At 48.1% G+C, this 21,944-nt stretch overlaps 2 protein-coding genes and 1 long non-coding RNA gene across 3 annotated transcripts in view; 1 reads left to right on the top strand and 2 right to left on the bottom strand.

Moving 5' to 3' along the window:
• The window catches only part of LOC143823882 (interferon-induced, double-stranded RNA-activated protein kinase-like), an 87,305-nt gene that overhangs the window by 47,915 nt on the left and 17,446 nt on the right, over nt 1-21,944 (bottom strand). The window contains exons 6-7 of the mRNA XM_077310618.1: nt 20,730-20,886; nt 17,907-18,026 (exon numbers count right to left, since the gene is read on the bottom strand). Of these exons, the coding sequence (XP_077166733.1) occupies nt 17,907-18,026; nt 20,730-20,886 (277 nt within the window). The remainder of the gene's footprint in view (nt 1-17,906; nt 18,027-20,729; nt 20,887-21,944) is intronic.
• Nucleotides 44-3,798, top strand: LOC143840375 (uncharacterized). Its single transcript, XM_077343844.1, has 4 exons — nt 44-2,041; nt 2,604-2,687; nt 2,867-2,950; nt 3,230-3,798. Exons 1-4 carry the CDS (start codon nt 1,420-1,422, stop codon nt 3,727-3,729), a joined length of 1,290 nt encoding a protein of 429 aa, XP_077199959.1. The 5' UTR covers nt 44-1,419; the 3' UTR covers nt 3,730-3,798.
• LOC143840391 (uncharacterized) lies at nt 4,230-5,827 on the bottom strand. The gene is made up of 3 exons (XR_013232165.1): nt 4,687-5,827; nt 4,448-4,567; nt 4,230-4,316 (listed from the first exon to the last, which is right to left on the bottom strand). It is a non-coding gene; the product is annotated as an uncharacterized LOC143840391 (long non-coding RNA).

The raw sequence follows: 21,944 nt of genomic DNA, 5'->3' as shown, positions 1-21,944 counted from the left end.
AATGGGGATTTTGACTGCCCATTAGTCTCCCTTCCTGAACTGACAGAGGCAATCTCAGGGGCATTTCCCACGGCTTAAAAATAGCACAATGGTTGCTGATTGAAAACGCTACTAATTTGCCATAACGCACGACGTCGTAAACAATCTGCAACAATCCTGAAACCGACCCGCAAAAAGCGCTTCGTTGTAGCGCTTCTAGGGGAATCCAGAAAACTGGATTCACCCTCCGGATAGCGATACACTCCTGCAACCAATCTGCAACAGTAGCGCTAAAGACCTGTGCGTTACCATTGTTGCGGGTTCTTCAAAGTCCCTCCTCCCGAGCCTGTCCTCCAAACTTCCGGCGAACTGTTCGCCATTTTTTTTTTCTCCGAGCGAGCGGGGATCTACGAGGCAACGGGACAGCGACTGGCTTTCAAGCACGATCACTTTCGGAAATTCTGCCCGGACACCACAAGAGTTTTTCACAAGCACAGTGGCACACACCGTCACGTTCCCAAAATTTGCCCAAAGCTTAAAACCCCGTCTACCATCGGCCAGTCCTAGCGGAGTCAACGTACAGGGAGCATTTTAAAAAATTTTCCTCTGAGCGTGCCAACGAACATTCGCCGCTCGCAGTCTCCTGCTTAGCTTAGAGGGGTTCAATAGACATGATTCGTGGTGATTTCATGAGGGGCGGCTTATGTGTAGTGGGTCTTTGTGTGGTTCCCAGTGCGTGCTTGTGCTTGGGTGCGGACAACCCCTTCCATTGGCGGCTAGACCTCCGGCAAGCGGAGTTGCCGTCCCCCGTTCATTTTAAAAAATTTTCCTCTGAGCGTGCCAACGAACGGTCGCCGCTCGCAGTCTCCTGCTTAGCTTACAGGGGTTCAATAGACATGATTCGAGGTGATATCATGAGGGGCGGCTTATGTGTAGTGGGTCTTTGTGTGGTTCCCAGTGCGTGCTTGTGCTTGGGTGCGGACAACCCCTTCCATTGGCGGCTAGACCTCCGGCAAGCGGAGTCGCCGTCCCCCGTTCATTTTAAAAAACATTCCTCTGAGCGTGCCAACGAACGTACGCCAGTTACATGTCATGTTTGGTTGATTTATGCTGTGGCTGGTGAATATTATTGGGGAACTGCCGAGTACTGCCGCACTTGCTCTCGGTTGAACACCGGCATGCGTTTGTGTAATGGCGGACATTTTCCTAAAATGGCTCCCGCTGCATGTTCAAACTGCTCTTCTCGCGTGTAAACGAATACGCGCATGCGTTAAGTCAAACAACAAGGGCGCCAATCTGGCCATTAGGAGCAGATCCTGTTCCCGCGCGAGGAGTTTTGAACGTGACATGTGACCTGATGTGGCCAATGTGCGTGTCCCCTGCTGCCCTCCACCAATCAGGAGCCGGCTAGTCCCTTTGTCTTTGTGTGCGGGAAGGTATATGATCCGTTGCACCCTGCACCTCCCACCACCATTTTGCTCAGCTACTAGCAAAAGCAACATGGAATCGTCTTCTCAAGCCTCGTCCGTCCCTGCAACCGGCCGTGGCCCAACTTGGAGGGACGCGGAGATCAGGGACCTGATCGGGATTTTCTCGGAGGAGAAAATCCAGGACGCGTTCCAGTCCTCCCACAGGAATAGGGAGGTTTTTGAACAAGTGGCTATTAAGATGCGCGCCCTGGGCCACAACAGGACCGGCCTTGAATGCCGGTCGAAGACCAAGACAATGAGGGCAGAGTACATGCGTGCCGTGAACCATAATAAGGGTTCCGGCAACGAAAAGGTAACCTGCCCCTACTTCGAGGAGCAGCGCCAGCTGTACGGGGACGGGGAAGGATCCGGCAGGCCGAAGCGCGTCGGCCGGAGCCTTAAGGTGGTTCGGAAGCCGGCTGCCCCGGTCGAGGAACCACCCGCTGAGGAGGATCCCGGCGAGGGAACCTCCTCCAGCTTTCGCCCTCCACCCCCCGTCCAGCAACGAGCCGCGGAATCGGTAACGCTGGACCTGATCGCCATCGCTCCTGGGGAGCCAGAGGAGGCTCCTGAGCAAACGCCCCTTGCCTCCGGTAAGTGATTTTCTTTTTATTTTATATTTCCTTTTGAGCAAATGTGTGTTCTGACGTTTGGGCATCGTTTTCTCGTGTGTTCGTTGCAACGCATAAGACGGTAGGCTGTGGAGTGCTTGCTGTGGTTACTATTTGAAACGGTTTTAATTTTATAATTTTATAATTTAATTTTTAAAAGATTTTAAAAGAAGGTAGGCTGTGGAGTGCTTGCTGTGGTTACTATTTGAAACGGTTTTAATTTTATAATTTTATAATTTAATTTTTAAAAGATTTTAAAAGAAGGTAGGCTGTGGAGTGCTTGCTGTGGTTACTATTTGAAACGGTTTTAATTTTATAATTTTATAATTTAATTTTTAAAAGATTTATTAAGATGGTTGGCTGTGGAGTGCTTGATGTGGTTAGTATTTGAAACGGTCATGTTTAACCAACAGCCCCAAAATATTTGCAGCATGCCTCGCCCATAGGCCTTCTGCAGTACTTTGGCTCACAACTTTGGGAGCTTGCTTTGTGGTTCATGGTGTATGCTTGCTCGTTTTTCACTATTTTCTGCTCTTGTCCACAGAGACACAGTTGCCAGGGACGGGGCCCCTAGAGTCTCCAGCAGCACCTGACGTGGATAGTGATTCGGGGGCATCAACTAACATTGGTAAGTATTAGTAAAAATAGGGGGGGGGGCTGTTTTAACTGCTTTGTGCTTTTCTGTTTGTGCAGGGCAGCAGCACTGCTAAGAGAAAGAAGAGAGTCCCTCTGCGTTGCTGGTGTAGGCTTTGAAGCTGGCTTTGCCACCCTTTGGTCCTAGATCTGTTTTTTTTCCTTTTTTTGCAGATTTCATACCCGGAACACAGGAGGAGGAACAGCCTAGGGTGCTTGGACCTCCTGCCCGGCGCAGGCGGATACAGATTCAAGATGGTGAGCGTGCATGACCTGTTCCTTTCGAGCCATAGCTGCAGGACAATGTCGCTAGGCACTAACCATGTGCTCCCTTTTAATTGTTGAGAGTCCTGCTGTGAAAGTAGGCAAAAGTAAAAGCACACCATGGGCAAACAAACAATAGCCATGTGCTCGCCGGGGATTGTTTAAATTCTTGGCAGGAAAACACGGGGACAAAAAAGAACACCATGTCCACCATGGTGTGTTTTGACTTTTTTGATGTTACTAACAGTTTTGTTTCTCATTTTTTGCCAACAGAGGTTCTTTCAGATGAGGAGGAGGAACCACCCCTGGCTCCAGGCAGCCCACCACCTAGAGGTGCGCTCCCAGCAGAGGAGAGGCTTACGAGGGAACGCGGCAGGCTGAGGCGCGTCTCCGTCTTGACAAGCGTGGGAGAGAGGCTCCTTGAGCACTGCTATGAGGAGTCACGGCGTGCCGCGGCCGCTGACCAAGCCATGCTCACACTCATTGCCCAGGAGGGGAGAAAATTGAGGGCAGTCCTTAGAGAGACAAACCAAATCCTACGCGAAGGCGTGGAGGAGGTGCGTCTGATAAGGAGACTCATGGAGAGGGCTGTAGCGGTCATGGAAAGGGCCTACCCTCCACAAATCGCCCCCCCACCACCACCCACACCAACACCACCACTTCCAGCACCCACCCCACCGACTCCCTCTCAGAATGCCTCCACCCAAACAAGAAGGAGGACTATTCTCGGAAAGAGAAAAATAAAACCAGCAGACAAGTACTCCCCCTCCTAGTTTTGCCCACTTTTTCTATTTCATGTTATCTGTGTTTTGTTGTTTGTTGAATAAAGTTTATATTTTTGACTCTGTCTCTGTGTACCCTACTGTAGAATCTGCAAGGCTGAAAGCGGCCTCTCTAGTGATTGTGTATATTGTGGTACTGCTGTGTGGGTTGGAGGTTGGAGGGGTGTTAGTTCAAGGAGTTTTAGGAGTGTGGTGTGGGGTTAAATATGTGCGAGTTTAAGAAGTCACACTGGAGTCTTGTTATAAAATTTGCAATAACATTTTATTTTAAAAAACATTTTAACAGGGGAAAAACATTAGGGAATGAAACTTGGAGCCCCACCAGCACCACCACCCCCCACCCCCCTGGAAAACCAATTTTTTTTAACAAAAGTATACATTTAACAGGGGAAAAACATTAGGGAATGAAACTTGGAGCCCCCCCCCCAACCCCTACCCCAAAACACAAACAGGAAACAAAACTCAGGTCCCACCGCTCCCCTCCCCAGCCCCTTCCATCGCCCTAACTCTCCTGCACAGCCGTCCCACGGTCCCCCTAACTTTGCGCCGGAAGAGCTCTTCGTCCTCCTTCTTCTTAACTGTGGGGAGGGAGAAAAAGTACACATTAGTACCACACATATTTTCAAATTTCTTTAGTTTACATGCATACACTTTTAAGTGGCCTTAGCCACAGTGTGAGAAGAGTTGGGCAGTGGGGAACATAACCTACGCTCTTCCGCCTCCCTCTGTTGCCTGTGCTGCTCAATCTCCCCTTTCAGCTCCGCCACTTGAGCCTCCAGGGAAGTAACTCTGGCCTCCATGGCACGCAGCCTTGCCTCCACAGTTTCAGCTATAGAAATCAAACAAAGAATTTGATCACACTCCAAAAGGAAGCATCACATCAGGCTCCCATATGGCTCCGTGTGGGTACACACACATGGGTCTCCCTCACAGACATAAAACTCTCACCTGCAGCCTGTCCCGAGGTGGAAGGTCCCTCTTCCTCCCCCTCCTCACGCTCAGGTGCTGTTGCCAGCTTGGATGGGGATTGTGTGGCTGGGCAAAGAAAAAGACAAATCATAATTAAAAGCACACAAAACAGAGATGAAACACAGCTGGTGGACACACCACAGTTAGAGTCTAAGCGCATAACCAAAGTGGTTCTACAGTACTGGCTGGCTAAGTCTGAGGGGGTTGACAGCATCTAAATACTTTCTCGAATTTCATTGGGGACAGTAGGGGAAAGAGGCAGCTAGTCATTCCATGCATGTTTAAGGGCAAAACACAACGAGGGCAGCACTCACCCATATGCCTCCTCATGTCCAGGGGGGGCTTCCCAGCCTTCTCCCATATTTTCACCATCTGGTCGTGGAAGACCGTCCTCCCACTTGGCTGCGGGATCCCCCCCCACTGTTCCAGACTGTTTAGGAAGTCCAGCTTAAGGCGCTTGAATTTTGTCCGGACCTGCTCCCAGGTCCGGACATAGCCCCTCTCCCTCAGCTTTGAAGCCAACACCAGGTAGGCACCCTTGGTGTGGCAATGGGTGCTGGCCATTAGGCGGCCAACACTTTTTGATTGTAGCACAAGCTCCAGAAGTGCCTCAGCCTCGGCGCGCTGCCAGAAGGAGCCCTTCCGTGGCTTCGGCATCTTCGGAATGACGGTTAGGGAACGAACGTGCGTTGCTCCGATCGACCACCCCGTTTTTTAAATGTATCAAAGCTGCCCACCAATAAAATTATTCCTTGGAACATGAGTGGATTGATCCTCCGGTTTGACAGGGGTCGCCAATACTTCCTGGCTACCCGCCTCCCCGAACTTTCCCCATTCAGCGCTTCCGTATTGTGTTTGTCAATTTCAGTGGGGAGTTAGCATTTAGGGCTGTCAAAGTGCTTTTGGACCAGAGAATCCCCGTTTTTTTGCTGGCAAAGTACACAAACCGCACAAGACAAGGTTAAACAAAGAACACAAAACTTTATTCAACAACAGAGTAGGAAAAACAATTAAACACGCCTCCTGTTTCTGTAGATGTGGGTGGCTATGGCGTCCCGAACCTTGCACCCCTCAGCATATATCCTTTTTCTCCTTGCTTCAGGGATGTCCTGTGTATCCTGAAGGACTACAGGTTCAGGTTCGTCCTCAGGGAAGGGGATGTTATGTCCCTTGTCCTCGCATATGTTGTGCAAAATCACACATGCGATTATCAGCGGAGTCACATTGTCAATATGTACATGGAGTCGTGACATTAAACAACGGAACCGTGACTTCAAACGTCCAAAGGCACGCTCCACTACATTCCTTGCCCGGGAGTGACTGAGGTTGTAGTGGCTCTGCACGTCCGTCCTTGGCCGCTTGTAGGGAGTCATGAGCCAGCGTCGTAATGGGTAGGCTCCGTCCCCGAGGACCAACGCCGGCACACGCACGCCCTCAATGGTGGCGGTGGGGTTTCCTGGAACAAAGACCCCTTCGTCCATGGCTTTCCTGAGGTTGGATTCCCTGAAAACAAGGGCATCATGCCTCCTGCCACTCCACCCCACCTCGGCATCGATAAACCGGCCGGAGAAGTCCACTGTTCCTTGCAGGAGAACAGAGCAAAAGTCCTTCCTGTTCCCGTACTCTTTTATGCTTCCCCCGGGGGCACGGATAGGGATGTGGCTTCCATCGACGGCCGCAAAACAATGCGGGAATCCAAGCCTGGCAAACCCGTCCATACTCTGGAATAAGGGAAAGAAAAGAATATAAGCCATGGCATGTCAGCGTGGGGTGTATCGCGTCTTCGTTGCTGACCTGTCAAACAAGAAAAAAAATTTAAAGGGCAAAGGGGATAGAATGACACTCACCGCTCCAAGCCGGTCTCCGAGGCACACGACTTTGCTGAACAATTCCGCCTCCATGGCGAGGCAGAACTCCTTAAGGATATCGCCAACCGTAGTGACTCCGAGTCCGAATTGCTGGGCTACTGTCCGGAAGTACTGAGGGGTGGCCAAGTACCACAATGCGGCAGCCACCCTTTTTTCAACTGGAACGGGGCGCCGCATGCCAGTGACTTGCCTCTCCATGCGTCCACGTAGAGCCTCCACGAGTTCAAAAAATGTCCCCCTCGACATCCTGAAGTTGGCAATCCAGTGGTCATCATCCCAGCGAGTCCACACAAAATTCTCCCACCAGTCAGAGGATCGTTCGTCCACCCAGAACTGTCTGGGGAACCGGACCTCTGCCAGAGCTTGCCAGCGTTTCTTGGCCGCCATGGTTACCCTTACAGAACGTCTTCTGCTGCTGGTCAGCGTTCCGGCCACCCGTTCTCGGTACTCCGCGATAGCAGACGTCCGACGCGACAAGGCGGTATTCATGCGCTGGACCACCGCGAGCATGTAAGCCAGCAATTGAAAAATAAGCCTCTCCATTGCAACGTTGACCTGTGCTGCGGGCAGTAGGCTACGCAAACAAAAGAGTGAGGCCGACCGCGTGTCTGCCCAGGTGCATATAAGCAGGTAACCTGTGGGCGTGTACTGTGGGCGGGGATTAACCAATCAAACATGTCAATGCATCTGGTTCCTAGAAAACAATAGAAAACACGTTCCAAGGGCGCCAATGATTGGACGATAACGCGTTGCTACGGGGTTTCCTGGGTTTTTTAAAAAAAAAGGGAACCCCGACAAGTTCGGCTTTAGGGTCGAGGTCAAAGGTGTGCCTGCAGTTTGATTGACGGGCACGGGAGGCCAGAAGCGCTAAAAAGGGACCTCCTTTGTAGCGATAAGACGGAGAACCGGAAGCCTGTGGGTTACGAAAGTGGCGAGAAGTGAAAGTGCCAAATTCCGCAAAAACCGCAGCTGTGCGTTACGGGCACGGCTAGTTACATTTCGCTACTTGAAGTAGCGCTTTCACAAACGGCAACCAAATAGCAACTTTGAGCTCTGTGCGAAATGGCCCTCAGATTTTGCATCCAGAATCCCTTTCGGCCTTGAGGCTCGCCTAGTTTACTGCCCTTTAGGCACCACGCTAAAACACAGCATGCTGGTTGTTTCTTTAACCACAGAATCTTAGATTTGGTAAGGACCTCCAGGGTTATGTAGTCCAACTCCCTGCACAGTGCAGAAACTGACAACTACCTGCCTACCCACAGTCAACTCAAATCCATGCCCAAGTGATTCCCCCCACACACCAAAAATCTCCAGGATTAAGCGTGGTATGGAGGGAATTCATCTCCCATCCCACAGTGGTGATCAGCAATTCCATGGGTATTCAAGGAAGAGACAAACACTGGAACGTCCCTTCCTGCCCACCCACTCACAATCCGCATAAGTTAATAACCTCTGCTTTAAAACTTCCAAAGAAGGAGAACCCACCACCTCCCGAGGAAGCCGGTTCCAATGAGGAACAGGTAGCAGATGGCTATGTGGCTGTGTCAAACCCTAACCCTCACTCAAGATGGTGAAGGTAGCATATATCTTGATGGCATACTTCCTGATGGGCGGCCCAGCCAGACCTTCCTCCTACACTGGCATCGACTGTAGACCTGGTGGAAGAGCTCCATATTACAGGCCCTGCAAAAAGCTGACAAATCCTACAGGGCCCGTAGCACTCCTGGGAGCTCATTCCACCAGGTAGGGGCCAGGATCCCCATACAGATAGGAGCTGGCTGGCCATGATATACTTTGACTTGGATTATTGTAATGTATTTTGATATTAGATTAGTTTGTAAGTATAATAGAATGTAGGCTTAATTATATTATAATGGAATGTATGTACTGTTGGCGTTGCTGTGAAGCGGAAGCCGTTGTAGTGGTTTGTCACTTCGATGTGACAGATGAACACAAGCAACACAGGTTTGTAGGTTTCTTAACCTTTTATGTACAGAATATTTACATGTTATCCAGCAGAGTGCTGCGCGCACAATGGCATTTCAGAGAGACAGAGACAGCTTCCCCATCACTCCTTATATACACAACCTATGTACATGCAACCTTCTCTAGTATTGCATCAGCTTTCTATCCAGCCAATAGAAGCATTTGTGCTGTGTCATTCCTGTCCACCTGACACTTCTCACATGATCAGTACCTGTCAGTTAGATCAGTTCGATCAACTTCACGCTGTTAGCTGTCACTTGGTACATTATACCAACACCCCTCCTCAGATAACAGAGTAAAGTTCTAACATGTTACTAAACAGTTCATGTTTGTTTATACATACAGGCTTTGTATACCAGAGCATCTTATTTGTCTCTTGAGAAATTTATATGCAGGTCAAGAAGCAACAGTGAGAACTGAACATGGAATCACTGACTGGTTCAAAATTGAGAAAGGAGTTCGGCAAGGCTGTATACTGTCGCCTTGCCTATTTAACTTGTATGCAGAGCACATCATGAGAAATGCGGGATTAGAGGAGTCACAAATTGGGATCAAGATTGCAGGGAGAAATATCAACAACCTCAGATATGCAGATGATACCACTCTAATGGCAGAAAGTGAAGAGGAACTAAAGAGCCTGTTGATGCGGGTGAAGGAGGAGAGTGCCAAAGTTGGCTTGAAACTCAACATCAAGAAAACAAAGATCATGGCATCCGGCCCTCTCAAATCCTGGCAAATAGAAGGGGAAGAAATGGAGATAGTGACAGATTTTATTTTCCTGGGCTCCAAGATCACTGCAGATGGGGACTGCAGCAAAGAAATTAAAAGACGCTTGCTCCTGGGGAGGAAAGCTATGGCAAATCTAGACAGCATCCTAAAAAGCAGAGACATCACCCTGCCAACAAAAGTGCGTTTAGTCAAGGCTATGGTCTTCCCAGTTGCAATGTATGGCTGCGAAAGTTGGACCATAAGGAAGGCCGAGCGTCAAAGAATTGAGGCTTTTGAACTCTGGTGCTGGAGAAGACTCCTGCGAGTCCCTTGGACTGCAAGGCGAACAAACCAGTCAGTCCTAGAGGAGATCAGCCCTGACTGCTCTTTAGAAGGCCAGATCCTGAAGATGAAACTCAAATATTTTGGCCACCTCATGAGAAGGAAGGACTCCCTGGAGAAGAGCCTAATGCTGGGAGAGATCGAGGGCAAAAGAAGAAGGGGACGACAGAGAATGAGGTGGATGGATGGAGTCACTGAAGCAGTAGGTGCGAACTTAAATGGACTCCGGGGAATGGTGGAGGACAGGAAGGCCTGGAGGATCATTGTCCATGGGGTCGCGATGGGTCGGACACGACTTCGCACATAACAACAACAACAACAGGCTTTGTGAATACATCAGATACATTCTCATCAGTTCTGCAATTTTTGTGAAAAACCTCTCGCCACAAGCCTAGCTTTTGCCTGTGAAGAACCGTCGGCCTTTTGCTTCAGACGATAAACCCATTTACAAGATATAGGCTTTTTTCCTTCAGGTAACTCTGCCTCTGTGAATACTTCGTTGTTTACCAGTGAGTCAAATTCCGCCTGCATGGCTCCTAGCCAGGCGCCCCTTTCTGGTTCTGCAAAACCCAGAATTTCCTTGAAACTCTCTGGCTCCTGTGTGCCAACAAAGTTTATCACTGGAGTTCCCAGAGTCTCATACTGCAAGCGGTTTGGTGGAACCCCTGCAGTCTTTCTAAGAGTTGCTCTGACACTTGGCTTAGTCTCTGAGCTTGCCTGCATCTGCTGAGATGGAACAGGCACTTGACCTCCCTGGTCATTGTGATTTGTTTCACCAGCATCTGGAGTAACTGGCAGCATAGCCATTTCAGGACTCTGTATGTGAGACCAGTTATTCTGCTCATTGAATGAAGCAGAACGGCTGAACCTCACTCCAGTTTGTCCCTCTTGAAAACGATATGCCTTCATTCCAGACTGATAGCCAATGAATTTCAGAAACTTTGACCGTGGCCCTGCCTTAGTTCTCTTTGCTTTGGGAATGGACACCCAAGCCCCAGACCCAAACACTCGCAAGTAGTTCAACTTAGGCAGTTTTCCATACAATAGGAAGTATGGAATGTGATTAACAGAACTCGACCACACACGGTTACATACATAACAGGCCGCACTGACAGCCTCTGCCCACAGACACGTAGACGACCTTGTGTCTTTTAACATACACCACATGACTGTCTGCAGTCTGCCTATATGTCTTTCAGCCACTCCATTTTCAGTGGGACACCCAGGATTTGCTATCCTATGGCTGATGCCATTTTTCTCCAGCCACTGCTCAAAATCATGAGAAATAAACTCACCCCCAAAATCTGTTTGTATGGAGGACAGTTGACACCCCAACTGCTTTTGTGTTTTAAGACACCAGGTTTTAAATAGCTTGAATGTGTCTGACTTGTGCCTCATAGTTAGTGTCCAGCAGAACCTGCTATAATCGTCCACTATACAAAGCATGTACTGCCGTCCTGAGACACTAGATGGCATCTTTCCCATAAGATCCATGTGTATTAGCTCAAGAGGTCTATGTGTTACTCTTGTGCTTCTTTTAGCCACTGGATACGCCTTGGCTTTTACTTCCTTACACACCTGGCAATCCAAATAATTTGTACACTCCGAGATGTCACCAACCCCAAGAATATCTAAGGTTTTTTTCAATGCTGAGTATCCTATATGCCCAGCCCTTCGGTGCAATAAATGTATACAATTATTGTGAATGGGAGTGTTATCAACAACCTGTGCACTTTCTGAAGTCTCCTTCAACAGATACACACCATCAGACAAACACCCCTGCACCAACTCCTTTCCTTCTTTCCAAATTGAACACCCCTTATTAGTGAATATGACATTAAACATTTCACTTGTTAAGACAGACACACTTAGGAGATTGGAACGAAGTGAGGGAACACACATTACATTCTTGAAAGTACAATTAAGGTGTGGGAGATATAGTGAACCCATACAGACAACTTCTATTGTTTGCCCATCAGCCAGCCGCACTTCCTTTAGCTGGGATGTCTGAATGTCTGTCAGCAGCCTCTGGTCATTGCAGAAGATCCCTGTAGCTCCGCTGTCGATTACCCAGTCCCCTCCTGAGGGTAATGCTGTGTTCACGAGCTTGATCGTAGCAGTACCCATTATCCTTTGGGCACTATTTGTAACATCCTTCACCGATTGGGAATTAGCTTTTGAACAGAAACGAGCAATGTGCCCCGTTGACTGACAAATCCAGCACTTTCTCACTCTCCCAAACACCTTCTCCTGCTTTTGGAAATTGCTTGCATGCTTGCCCTTAGGTTTAACATAGACAGCAGCCACCTGGGAGCCGGAATATTCTTTACATTCCACAGACGAAGTCGATTTTCCTTTGGCCATATGCCCAGACACAGATAAGACTCCCTTGGCAACTTGCCTGGACTCAAAATCTTGTAGTCGCCCAGTGACTTGGCTCCATTCCAAATCACGTGCTTCATAGCCCTCCAGGCTGGAAACGACTGGTTCAAACTCAGGTAACAGAGATGAAAGCAGAATGAAAATGCGATCCAATTTCGAGGTATCTTTTCCTCTAAGCTCCAAATTACGAAAGCACTCACCCAGAGCATCAATATGTGATCTCACAGACTGACCTGGCAGCATCTGAGTTCTATACAACCTCCTTGACAGAGATATCAGCGTACCGGCCGAGTCCTGGAGATAAACATTGCTCAGAGCAGTCCATGCCTCGCTCGCAGAGTCAGCATTGTAGATATGCAGCAATTGTTGATCATTCACAGCTAACACAATTGTAGCAAGAGCCCTCTTATCAGCCACCTCTTCCTGTGAACTCGGTTTGGGAGGGGGATTCTCCACATACCTCCAGAGCCCTTCTCTGGTTAGATAACGCTTCATCCGCAGAGCCCACACATTGTAGTTTTCCGAGTTGAGCTTCTCCACGGGGATAGCAGCTGTGCTCATCATCGCAGCTGGAGAACTCATCAACACGTCTCTCTTCCCGCCTGCCTCCGTACCTTCAGCACCGGCAGATAACTGCTTCTCCTCAGCAGACATCCAAGCACTCAGGATAACACCACTGCCACAAACTCACCACTGCAACCACTGCAACCTCTGGGCCCATAACCCTGTTGGCGTTGCTGTGAAGCGGAAGCCGTTGTAGTGGTTTGTCACTTCGATGTGACAGATGAACACAAGCAACACAGGTTTGTAGGTTTCTTAACCTTTTATGTACAGAATATTTACATGTTATCCAGCAGAGTGCTGCGCGCACAATGGCATTTCAGAGAGACAGAGACAGCTTCCCCATCACTCCTAATATACACAACCTATGTACATGCAACCTTCTCTAGTATTGCATCAGCTTTCTATCCAGCCAATAGAAGCATTTGTGCTGTGTCATTCCTGTCCACCTGACACTTCTCACATGATCAGTACCTGTCAGTTAGATCAGTTTGATCAACTTCACGCTGTTAGCTGTCACTTGGTACATTATACCAACATGTACATATACTGGTTAACTCAGAGTTTATACTTGTAGGTTTTGAAAGCTTGAAGCTGCTTGGCAATTACTGCAAAAATTAATGAGAAATAGAGGTATGGAAACTGTACTTTAATAGTCTTTATACTAAATATAATGACTGTACTCTAATAGGTTACAATTGTGATATTATTATTATTATTATTATTATTATTATTATTATTCATAATAATAATGTTGCTTGCCACAGTCACCTTGAAAGAACTAACCTTGCCTGGGTTGTTGGTTCTGCACCAGCCTAGGGTCCATGGTAGGGGGGGGGGAGTGGCCATCCTTGTCCAAGAGGCTTTCTCCTACAGGGCTCTCCCGGTACCAGTGATTGCTGGAATGGAGTGTGTTGGTATTGGGTGAGACTCGGTTGAGGGCTTGGCCATCTGGTTGCTGTACCACTTGCCAAATGCGTCTCCAGATGTTCTGTTGAGCCTTCTGGAGGCGGTGGCTGCATGGGCATTGCTGTTTCCCCAGCTTATTGTATTGGGGGACTTCAACATCCATGTGGATATGCCATCTTTGGGTTCAGACTCGGACCTAGTGTTGGCCATGGCGACAGTGGGGGTGTTTCCGCACAAGGACCAGTGTTGCCAATTGGTTTCACAAAGCAGAAACACTATTTTTAAAAGTGCAATCTCGGCGTTACGCACACCTGCCTTTGTAGTGGAATCCAGTAGCGTTTCAATCGTTTCCCACAGGTTTCCAGTATCGCAAAAATAGCTAGAAAGGAAGCGATTTTTTCTGTGCTTTGTCCCGCCCCTGGCCGTCAATCAAACGAACAGCCAATGGGCGGTTGTTATCATGCTCTCGAAAAGCCCCTTTCCCTTTAAAAACAGGGTTAAAAAAAAAAAGAAACACATTGCAACGAATATGCCTTGATTCCTCCTAACGTAGAGATCCATCTAGCTGGCACGGGTGCAATTTTCGGCCAAAAATAAAGGGAACTTGTAAACGGGGCTGTGTTGTGCTTGGAGACTTAGGGGAGCTTTAAACCACTTCTGTGGAGGACTGTAGCCGGAGAAGCCTCGCTGGGTGAATGAAGCTTTGCTGATTCGTTGCTTTCTGCTCACTCCGAGAAAAAAAATGGCGATCGTTTCACCGGAAGTTCGGAGGAGAGAGCCAGGGGGAGGGACTTTGTTGGAACCGCAACAATGGGAACGCACAGGTCTTTTTCGCTAGTGTTGCAGATTGTTTGCAAGAGTGTAGCGCTTTTCGGAGGGTGAATCCACTTTTCCCGATTTCCCTTTAAGTGCTACAACTAATCGCTTTTTGTGGAACTGTTTCAGGAGTGTTGCAGATTGTGTGCGACGTCTTGCGAAACTGCAAATTAGTAGCATTTACAAATTGCAAGTCTTCTGCTACATTAAAGTCGTGCGGAATGGACCAGGGGCTCTCACTATTTGCCAGTTTGGTGTAGTGGTTAGGAGTGTGGACTTCTAATCTGGCATGCCAGGTTCGATTCTGCGCTCCCCCACATGCAACCAGCTGGGTGACCTTGGGCTCGCCACGGCACTGATAAAACTGTTCTGACCGGGCAGTGATATCAGCGCTCTCTCAGCCTCACCCACTCCACAGGGTGTCTGTTGCGGGGAGAGGAATGGGAAGGCAACTGTAAGCCGCTTTGAGCCTCCTTCGGGTAGGGAAAAGCGGCATATAAGAACCAACTCTTCTTCTTCTTCTATTTGTTGCTGGGCCTACTCATCACACCAGACACACCCTTGATCTGATCTTTGGAACCAAGGTAGAGATAGATCTGGTGATGACATCATAAGTTCTACATCTGGGTCAGAAAAATGAAAAAGTTCTACATCTGGGTCAGAAAAATGAAAAACATGCCTACTGGATTTGAGATACGCTTCTAGGTAACACTGTGTGTGAACGAGTCCTGGGGATACTTGTGGATTGTAAGCTAAACACGAGCAGGCAGTGTGATGCAGCTGTAAAAAAAGCAAATGCCATTTTGGGCTGTATCAACAGGGGCATCACATCATGTCATAGTCCCATTGTATACGGCACTAGTCAGACCACACCTGGAGTACTGTGTGCAGTTCTGGAAACCTCACTTCAAGAAGGACGCAGATAAAATTGAAAGGGTATAGAGGAGAGCGACGAGGATGATCTGGGGCCAGGGGACCAAGCCCTATGAAGATAGGTTGAGGGAGTTGGGAATGTTCAGCCTGGAGAAAAGGAGGTTGAGAGGGGACATGATAGCCCTCTTTAAGTATTTGAAAGGTTGTCACTTGAAGGAGGGCAGGATGCTGTTTCCGTTGGCTGCAGAGGAAAGGATACGCAGTAATGGGTTTAAACTACAAGTACAATGATATAGGCTATATATCAGGGAAAAAATTTTCACAGTCAGAGTAGTTCAGCAGTGGAATAGGCTGCCTAAGGAGGTGGTGAGCTCCCCCTCACTGGCAGTCTTCAAGCAAAGGCTGGATACACACTTTTCTTGGATGCTTTAGGATGCTTAGGGCTGATCCTGCATTGAGCAGGGGGTTGGACTAGATGGCCTGTATAGCCCCTTCCAACTCTATGATTCTATGATCAATCATTCTATGGTCAGACCACTATGCTCTGCAGGCTCAGCTCAAATTGCCACCCCTTCTCTATTTGGGAGTATTTTAGCCCGCCTACAGAGACTTATGGATCCGATTGCATTCCGGAATGCTCTGTGAGACCCGATGCCTCCAGGTGACTCATTGATGGCCTTGGTGGAGGACTGGCAGTTCTGCCTTTTAGCAGCCATAGATGAGATTGCCCCCAGACGTCCTCTCCCCCCTCGACCCAAACAGGCTCCTCAGTATACCAGGGAGCTTTGGGAGAGGAAAAGGGAAGTGAGACCACTAGAGCGAGTGTGGTGGGAAACTTGTGACAAAGCAGCAAGAACATCTTATTGCACGCTTATGAGGGTGTATGAGATGGCAGTGAAAGTGGCGAAACAGGATTTTTTTGCTACCGCAATTGCATCTGCGAGCTCTCACTGAGCACAATTATTCAGGGTACTTCGGACACTCACCGCCCTCAAAGAGGGGTGCCAAAATATTAGTAAATTGGATCATATCTGTGAGGGATTATCAAGCTTTTTTGCAAATAAAGTCTTGTTGCTCCGCCACAACCGTCCTGCCATGGTTGATACAAATAGGGAACTGGGGGCCTGTTGGCTACCTTTGGAGGTTATGTTTGATGGCTTCAGGTGGCTCTTTATACCTAGACAAGTTGGTATGGGTGGTGAGGGCTACCACCTGCTCCTTGGATCCCTGTCCGTCTTGGCTACTCAAAGGGGGTGGCCAGCGGATAGGAGGCCAGCTTCGGGAAATTATTAATCTCTCCCTGTGTATTGGGGAGTTCCCCGAGTGGCTGAAGGAGTCAGTGGTTCGCCCTCTCCTTACGAAACCATCACAAACCAAAGTGTTGGATGGAATGCAAAAACTGCCCCAGATCTGGCCAGCTGACTCATCCCCCTCCCCAGCTGCCACTGCCACCTCCAGCACCATCACTCTCCAACACCTCTGCAGCTTGATGATCCAGGCAATGAGACTCCTTGCCTCAGTCAAAGCTGGAGGGGCAGAAGAGCACCAGAAGTACATGCACATAAGCTCTCTGCTTGTGCTCTCTTTGGCAATCTCTCTGTCACTCAATTCAGGGACTTTGCCAGCAAGACATGGGCAGGGCCCCTTAAACTGTGGAGTCCATAGTACGTGCTACAATTGCTATATGGATAAACGAGTACTGAATAGAGTTCAGTGGGACCTGAACATGCTGGAAAAGAGGGCAAATGAAAATGATGCAATTCAGTAGGGAGAAATGCATAGTTCTACATCTGGGTCACAAAAATTAGAAGCAAGCATACTGGATGGGAGATATACCACTGGGTAGCAGTGAGTGTGAATGAGATCTTGGGGAACATGTGGACTGTAAGCTAAATATGAGCAGACAGTGTGATGCAGTGGTAAAGAAGGTGAATGCAGCCTTGGGCTGCATCAACAGAGGCAGCGCATCAAAATCACAAGGTATCATAGTCCCATTGTATACGGCACTGGTCAGACCACACCTGGAGTACTGTGTGCAGTTCTGGAGGCCTCACTTCAAAAAGAATGTGGACAAAATTTGGAGGGTACAGAGGAGAGTGATGAGGATGATCCGGGGCCTGGGGCCCAAGCCAAGGGACTTCAACCTGGAGAAGAGGTGGTTGAGAGGGAACATGATAGTTCCTTTTAAGTATTTGAAAGGTTGTCACTTAGAGGAAGGCAGAGAGGGGTTCCTGTTGGCAGGAGAGGATAGGACCCGTAGTAATGGGTTTAAACTGTGTGTAGAATGGTATTGGCTAAATATCAGGAAAACAGTTTTCACAGTCAGAATAGTTCAGATGTGGAATCAGTGACCAAAGGAGATGGTGAGCATCTCTTCTGTACACTAGGTACAGCAAGATTAATAAGTAGGATTTGTAGAGGTTAAAATTAGTTTTGTACCTTTACAGTAGGCTATGGATTCACAAAGAAAAAAAACCCAGAAAATGGTGCTCCAGATTTCTTTCGTGACACATTCATGTGAGCATCTAAATTCCTCCCATTTAAAGTATTAATAATTTGGGCTCGTGACTTTGAAACAAACAAAACAGTTTATCTCTGTGTTACTTTTTCTGCGCTTAGCCATCTTTGCCACTTTAATTACAGTATTAGAAAATGGGTAACTAAGAAGCATGATACCATGCTTTTGCAGTGTCATTCTGAGCAGATTTGCATTCTTAGGAAGGCCCTGGTGATGTTGCAGAATTTAAAATGTGCAGTGTTTGTCATATTTTAGCATAGCACCTAGTTTGGTGCCTGCTAAACACTCTTCAAATTTTGCATCCACTTCCTTGCTCTGATCTTCAGTGAACAACGTCTTCCAGTCACCCACTGCACCTGTATAGGAACAAAGACAAGACGTGGGCTTTTTAAAATTCAAGATTAAGAGATAAATCACAGTTACAGATCATCATCCAAGCAAGATAGAGATGATGGTTCAAGTGAGGAGGTAGATGGTACCTCAGATAGGTGGGGCCCAGACCACAGATAGCCTTAAAGATCAATACCAAAACCTTGAACTTGATCTGGGCTGCAACTGGCAACCAATGCAGCTGCCTCAGTACCGCCTGGATATGGGCCCTCCAACGTGTGCCTATAGGGACCCTAGCAGCAACATTCTGTCCCAGCTGCAATTACCAGGTCAGGAACAAGGGCAGGCCTGTGTAGAGCGAGTTACAGAAATTGCAGAAAAATGCAAAACTGTACAGTGGAAATAGTAACACTCTAAACAGCCCCCACTAACAGCTGGGGTGGCTAGGAGAGGGGTGTGACAACCAACCACGCCAATGGACTGGTGTGGGAACATATCGTCCAGGAGGGAGCCCCATCTGATCTTCTACTAGCACTAGCACTGGCCTCAACCATAGACCTGGTGGAAGAGCTCCATTTTGCAGGCCCTGCAGAAAGCAGAGAACTCTCCCAGGGCCCACAGCTCCTCCAGGAGCTCATTCCACCAGCTAGGGGCCAGGACAGAAAAGGCCCTGGCCCTGGTTGAGGCCAGGCATACCTCTCTGGGACCAGGAATGATCAACAAGTTGGAAACCACAGAGCGCAAAGCCCTGCAGGGACATAGGACAACAAGCAGTCCCTCAGATATGTGGGTCCAGGGAAACCAATGCAGCTGCCTCAACACAGGCTGGATGTGGGCCCTCCAAGGTGTTCTGGTGAGGACACTAGCAGCTGCACTTTGTACCAGCTATAATTTCTGGGTTAAAGACAAAGGCAGGCCTGCGTAGAGCAAGTTACAGAAATCAATTCTGGAGGTGACTGTCACATGGATCACCATAGTTAGATGTTCATGGGACAGGTAGGATGCTAGTAGCCGAGCCTGGTGAAGATGGAAGAATGCCTGGTGGACTACTGTCTTGACCTGCGCCTCCATAGTCAGCGAGGCATCCAAGACCACATCCAAATTCCTGGCTTGGGGCATGATGGTAAGTTGCGTCCTGGCCAAGGGGGATAAGTGCGCTTCCTGTTCTACCCCCTTCCCACCCAGTCATAGGACCTCCGTCTTGGAGGTGTTGAGTTTCAGGTGACTCTGCTCAAGCCATCCAGCCACTGCTTCCAAACATCTGACGAATGGTTTAGAGAGGGAGTCAGGCAGCCATCCATGAGGAGAGAGAACTGGGTGTCATCGGCATTTTGATGGCAGCCCAGTCCAAAACTCTGGACCAGCTGGGCCAGAGTGTACATGAAGATATTAAAAAGAGTGGGGGAGTGCATTGTCCTCTGCAGAACTCCACAAGGAAGCCGACAGGGACGCGACAACTCATCCCTCACAGCCACCCTTTGTGACTGGTTATGGAGAAAGGAGTGTAGTCAACTAAGGGCTGCGGCCCGTATCCCTGTCCTGGAGATGTACATTGAATGTGGCCAACAGATCCAACATAACAAGGATGGCCGACCCACCCCAATCCAGCTGGTGCTGGCGATCATCCAGCAAGGAGACCAATGCCGTTTCCACCCCGTGGCCAGGATGGAAGCCCGATCAAGAGCCTATCTCAGACATACTTCAGATTCTTCCCATGGATTCCCAAAGGGCTGTTGCAAGGCCTCAACCAGGTACCAGAACATAATGATACACTTGGACCCAGCTCAAAGGCCTATGTACATACACACACATAGTGAAGTTAGCCTTTGAGTGAAATTTACTGCTTGAGTGGATAGTAATTGAAAAAGTTGATAAATAATACCTTAGGGCCAAGCTACAGGTTATATGCGAAATGTAGACCAACAATTCCATACTTAGCTTTCCCGTTCTCTGCAACGTTTAACAGAACTTTGCAGAGTTAACATCACAACATTCTGCACCCCTGGCCACATCACTGGTAGAAGGTAGGAAACTGCAGAATACCTGTCATTTCATGGCCCAGCCAAGTTCATTTCAGCAGCAGCCATGTGCCATGCCTGCATACAATATCTACCTTGGTCTTGTGTGCTCATTTACAATGAGAGTTGTTCAAACTGTCTAGGATAATTCTCTGTTTTGGTTATAGCATTAGAAAATGTTATGGTAACAACCAACAAGTCAGTTCTGACTAGTGAAGAAAATGTTAAGGGATTTTTACTTATGCTATAGCAGTAGCAGTGGAAAAGAGCCTCTTGTGGCACAGAGTGGTAAGGCAGCAGAAATGCTGTCTGAAGCGATGTCCATGAGGCTGAGTGTTTGATCCCAGCAGCCGGCTCAAGGTTGACTCAGCCTTCCATCCTTCTGAGGTCAGTGAAATGAGTACCCAGCTTGCTGGGTAATGACTGGGGTAATGACTGGGGAAGGCATTGGCAAACCACCCCGTATTGAGTCTGCCATGAAAATACTAGAGGGCATCACCACAAGGGTCAGACATGACTCGGTGCTTGCACAGGGGATACCTTTACCTTTTATAGCAGTGGAAGACTGAACTTGGATTAAAATAAATGTTTACTAAACATTATCAGGGTACAACTCGCACTTTTTCATCTAGCTGCTGATGCCTTCACAAAATGTCACTTGAAATAACACTTCACTACTATGTTGGTTTTTGGAATGACATAAAATAGTACCTTTCCTGAAAAGGATGGGAGCAAATGAACCATGGGTTTCATGGGATAAGTTGCTCATTTCTTTAAATGTGGCTTTTTCTGTAATAGACTGAATTGTCTCATCAGGCAAGGAAAACCCATAAAACTCTGCTATTTGTTTCACTTCTTCATAAAGGTTCTACAAAATAACAATACAGTAAACACGGTAAATTAGTTATTATTTCATAAATCTTTGCTACATTTTTGCAACCTATTAAATATTAAACTTCCCTAAAGCCTAAGGATAAGTAAAGGCACAATAAAGGTAAGCTGCTTAAACTTAGGTTAACAGGAGCATCATATACACCGGTGGTCCCCAGCCATGGCCCGGTGCCGGGCCGCAAAGACCCCAGCACTGGGCCACGGCTCCCTCTCCCCGCCCCCCCCCCATAGAAGGAAAATTCCCAGGCAGCAAGCAAATCGTCCGCAAAAGCAGCCAATTAGCTTGAGGCCCGTCAAGCTTCTTTTTGTGGGAGGGGGGAAGAGGGAAGCAGGGCCTCGCATGCACAATGCGCATGCACGGCCGGTCCACGCATGCACGTTTGTGCCATGCGCAGCCGCAAACCCGCATGGTGCAAACGCGGACTGGCCGCACATGCGCAGCATGCACAGCCACGAGATCGGCCTCCCCACCACCGCGGCCTTAAAAAGGTTGCAGACCGCTGATATACACTACAGCAGTAGATAGTTCTCATCACAAAATATTTTGATTGCAAAGCATTAACATTTAACTTTTTATGCATTTCTGCCACTTATATTTACTGATATCCACGTATTTTCTATTCCATGCAGTCTAAAATGTACATTTCCATAGGATATGATCCAGAGATCCATCATTATCCTTGGCAGATATATACCTTTGCTACCTTCCTGTCCCCTGAGTAGTCCCTCCTGAACCCAGAAAGGTATTCCCAAATCTGCAGAACTGACGTGGACTAATTAGCTATGGAGATTTATTAATTCATTTATTGGACTTATATCTCATCACTTTCCCGGGACTTGTGGCGGCTTATATATAAAATAGTAAAAACCCCACTAAAACCCCAATAAAAACTAAGCAACACCTTAAAAGCTTAACACAAGATAGCGGCATAGTCCTCAGTCCTCCCCAATCTTCAACTAAGGGGTAGTTGAGGAGTGGAAGGAGGGAGAAATTGCCATGATCATAACTGTACTGATGAAAAGAGGAGGAAGCAA

This window comes from Paroedura picta, chromosome 1 (genome assembly GCF_049243985.1).
Source record: "Paroedura picta isolate Pp20150507F chromosome 1, Ppicta_v3.0, whole genome shotgun sequence".
In the NCBI taxonomy this organism is placed as follows: domain Eukaryota; kingdom Metazoa; phylum Chordata; class Lepidosauria; order Squamata; family Gekkonidae; genus Paroedura; species Paroedura picta.
Note: the sequence above shows the minus strand (reverse complement) of the source record. Positions and strands in the feature narration are given on the sequence as shown.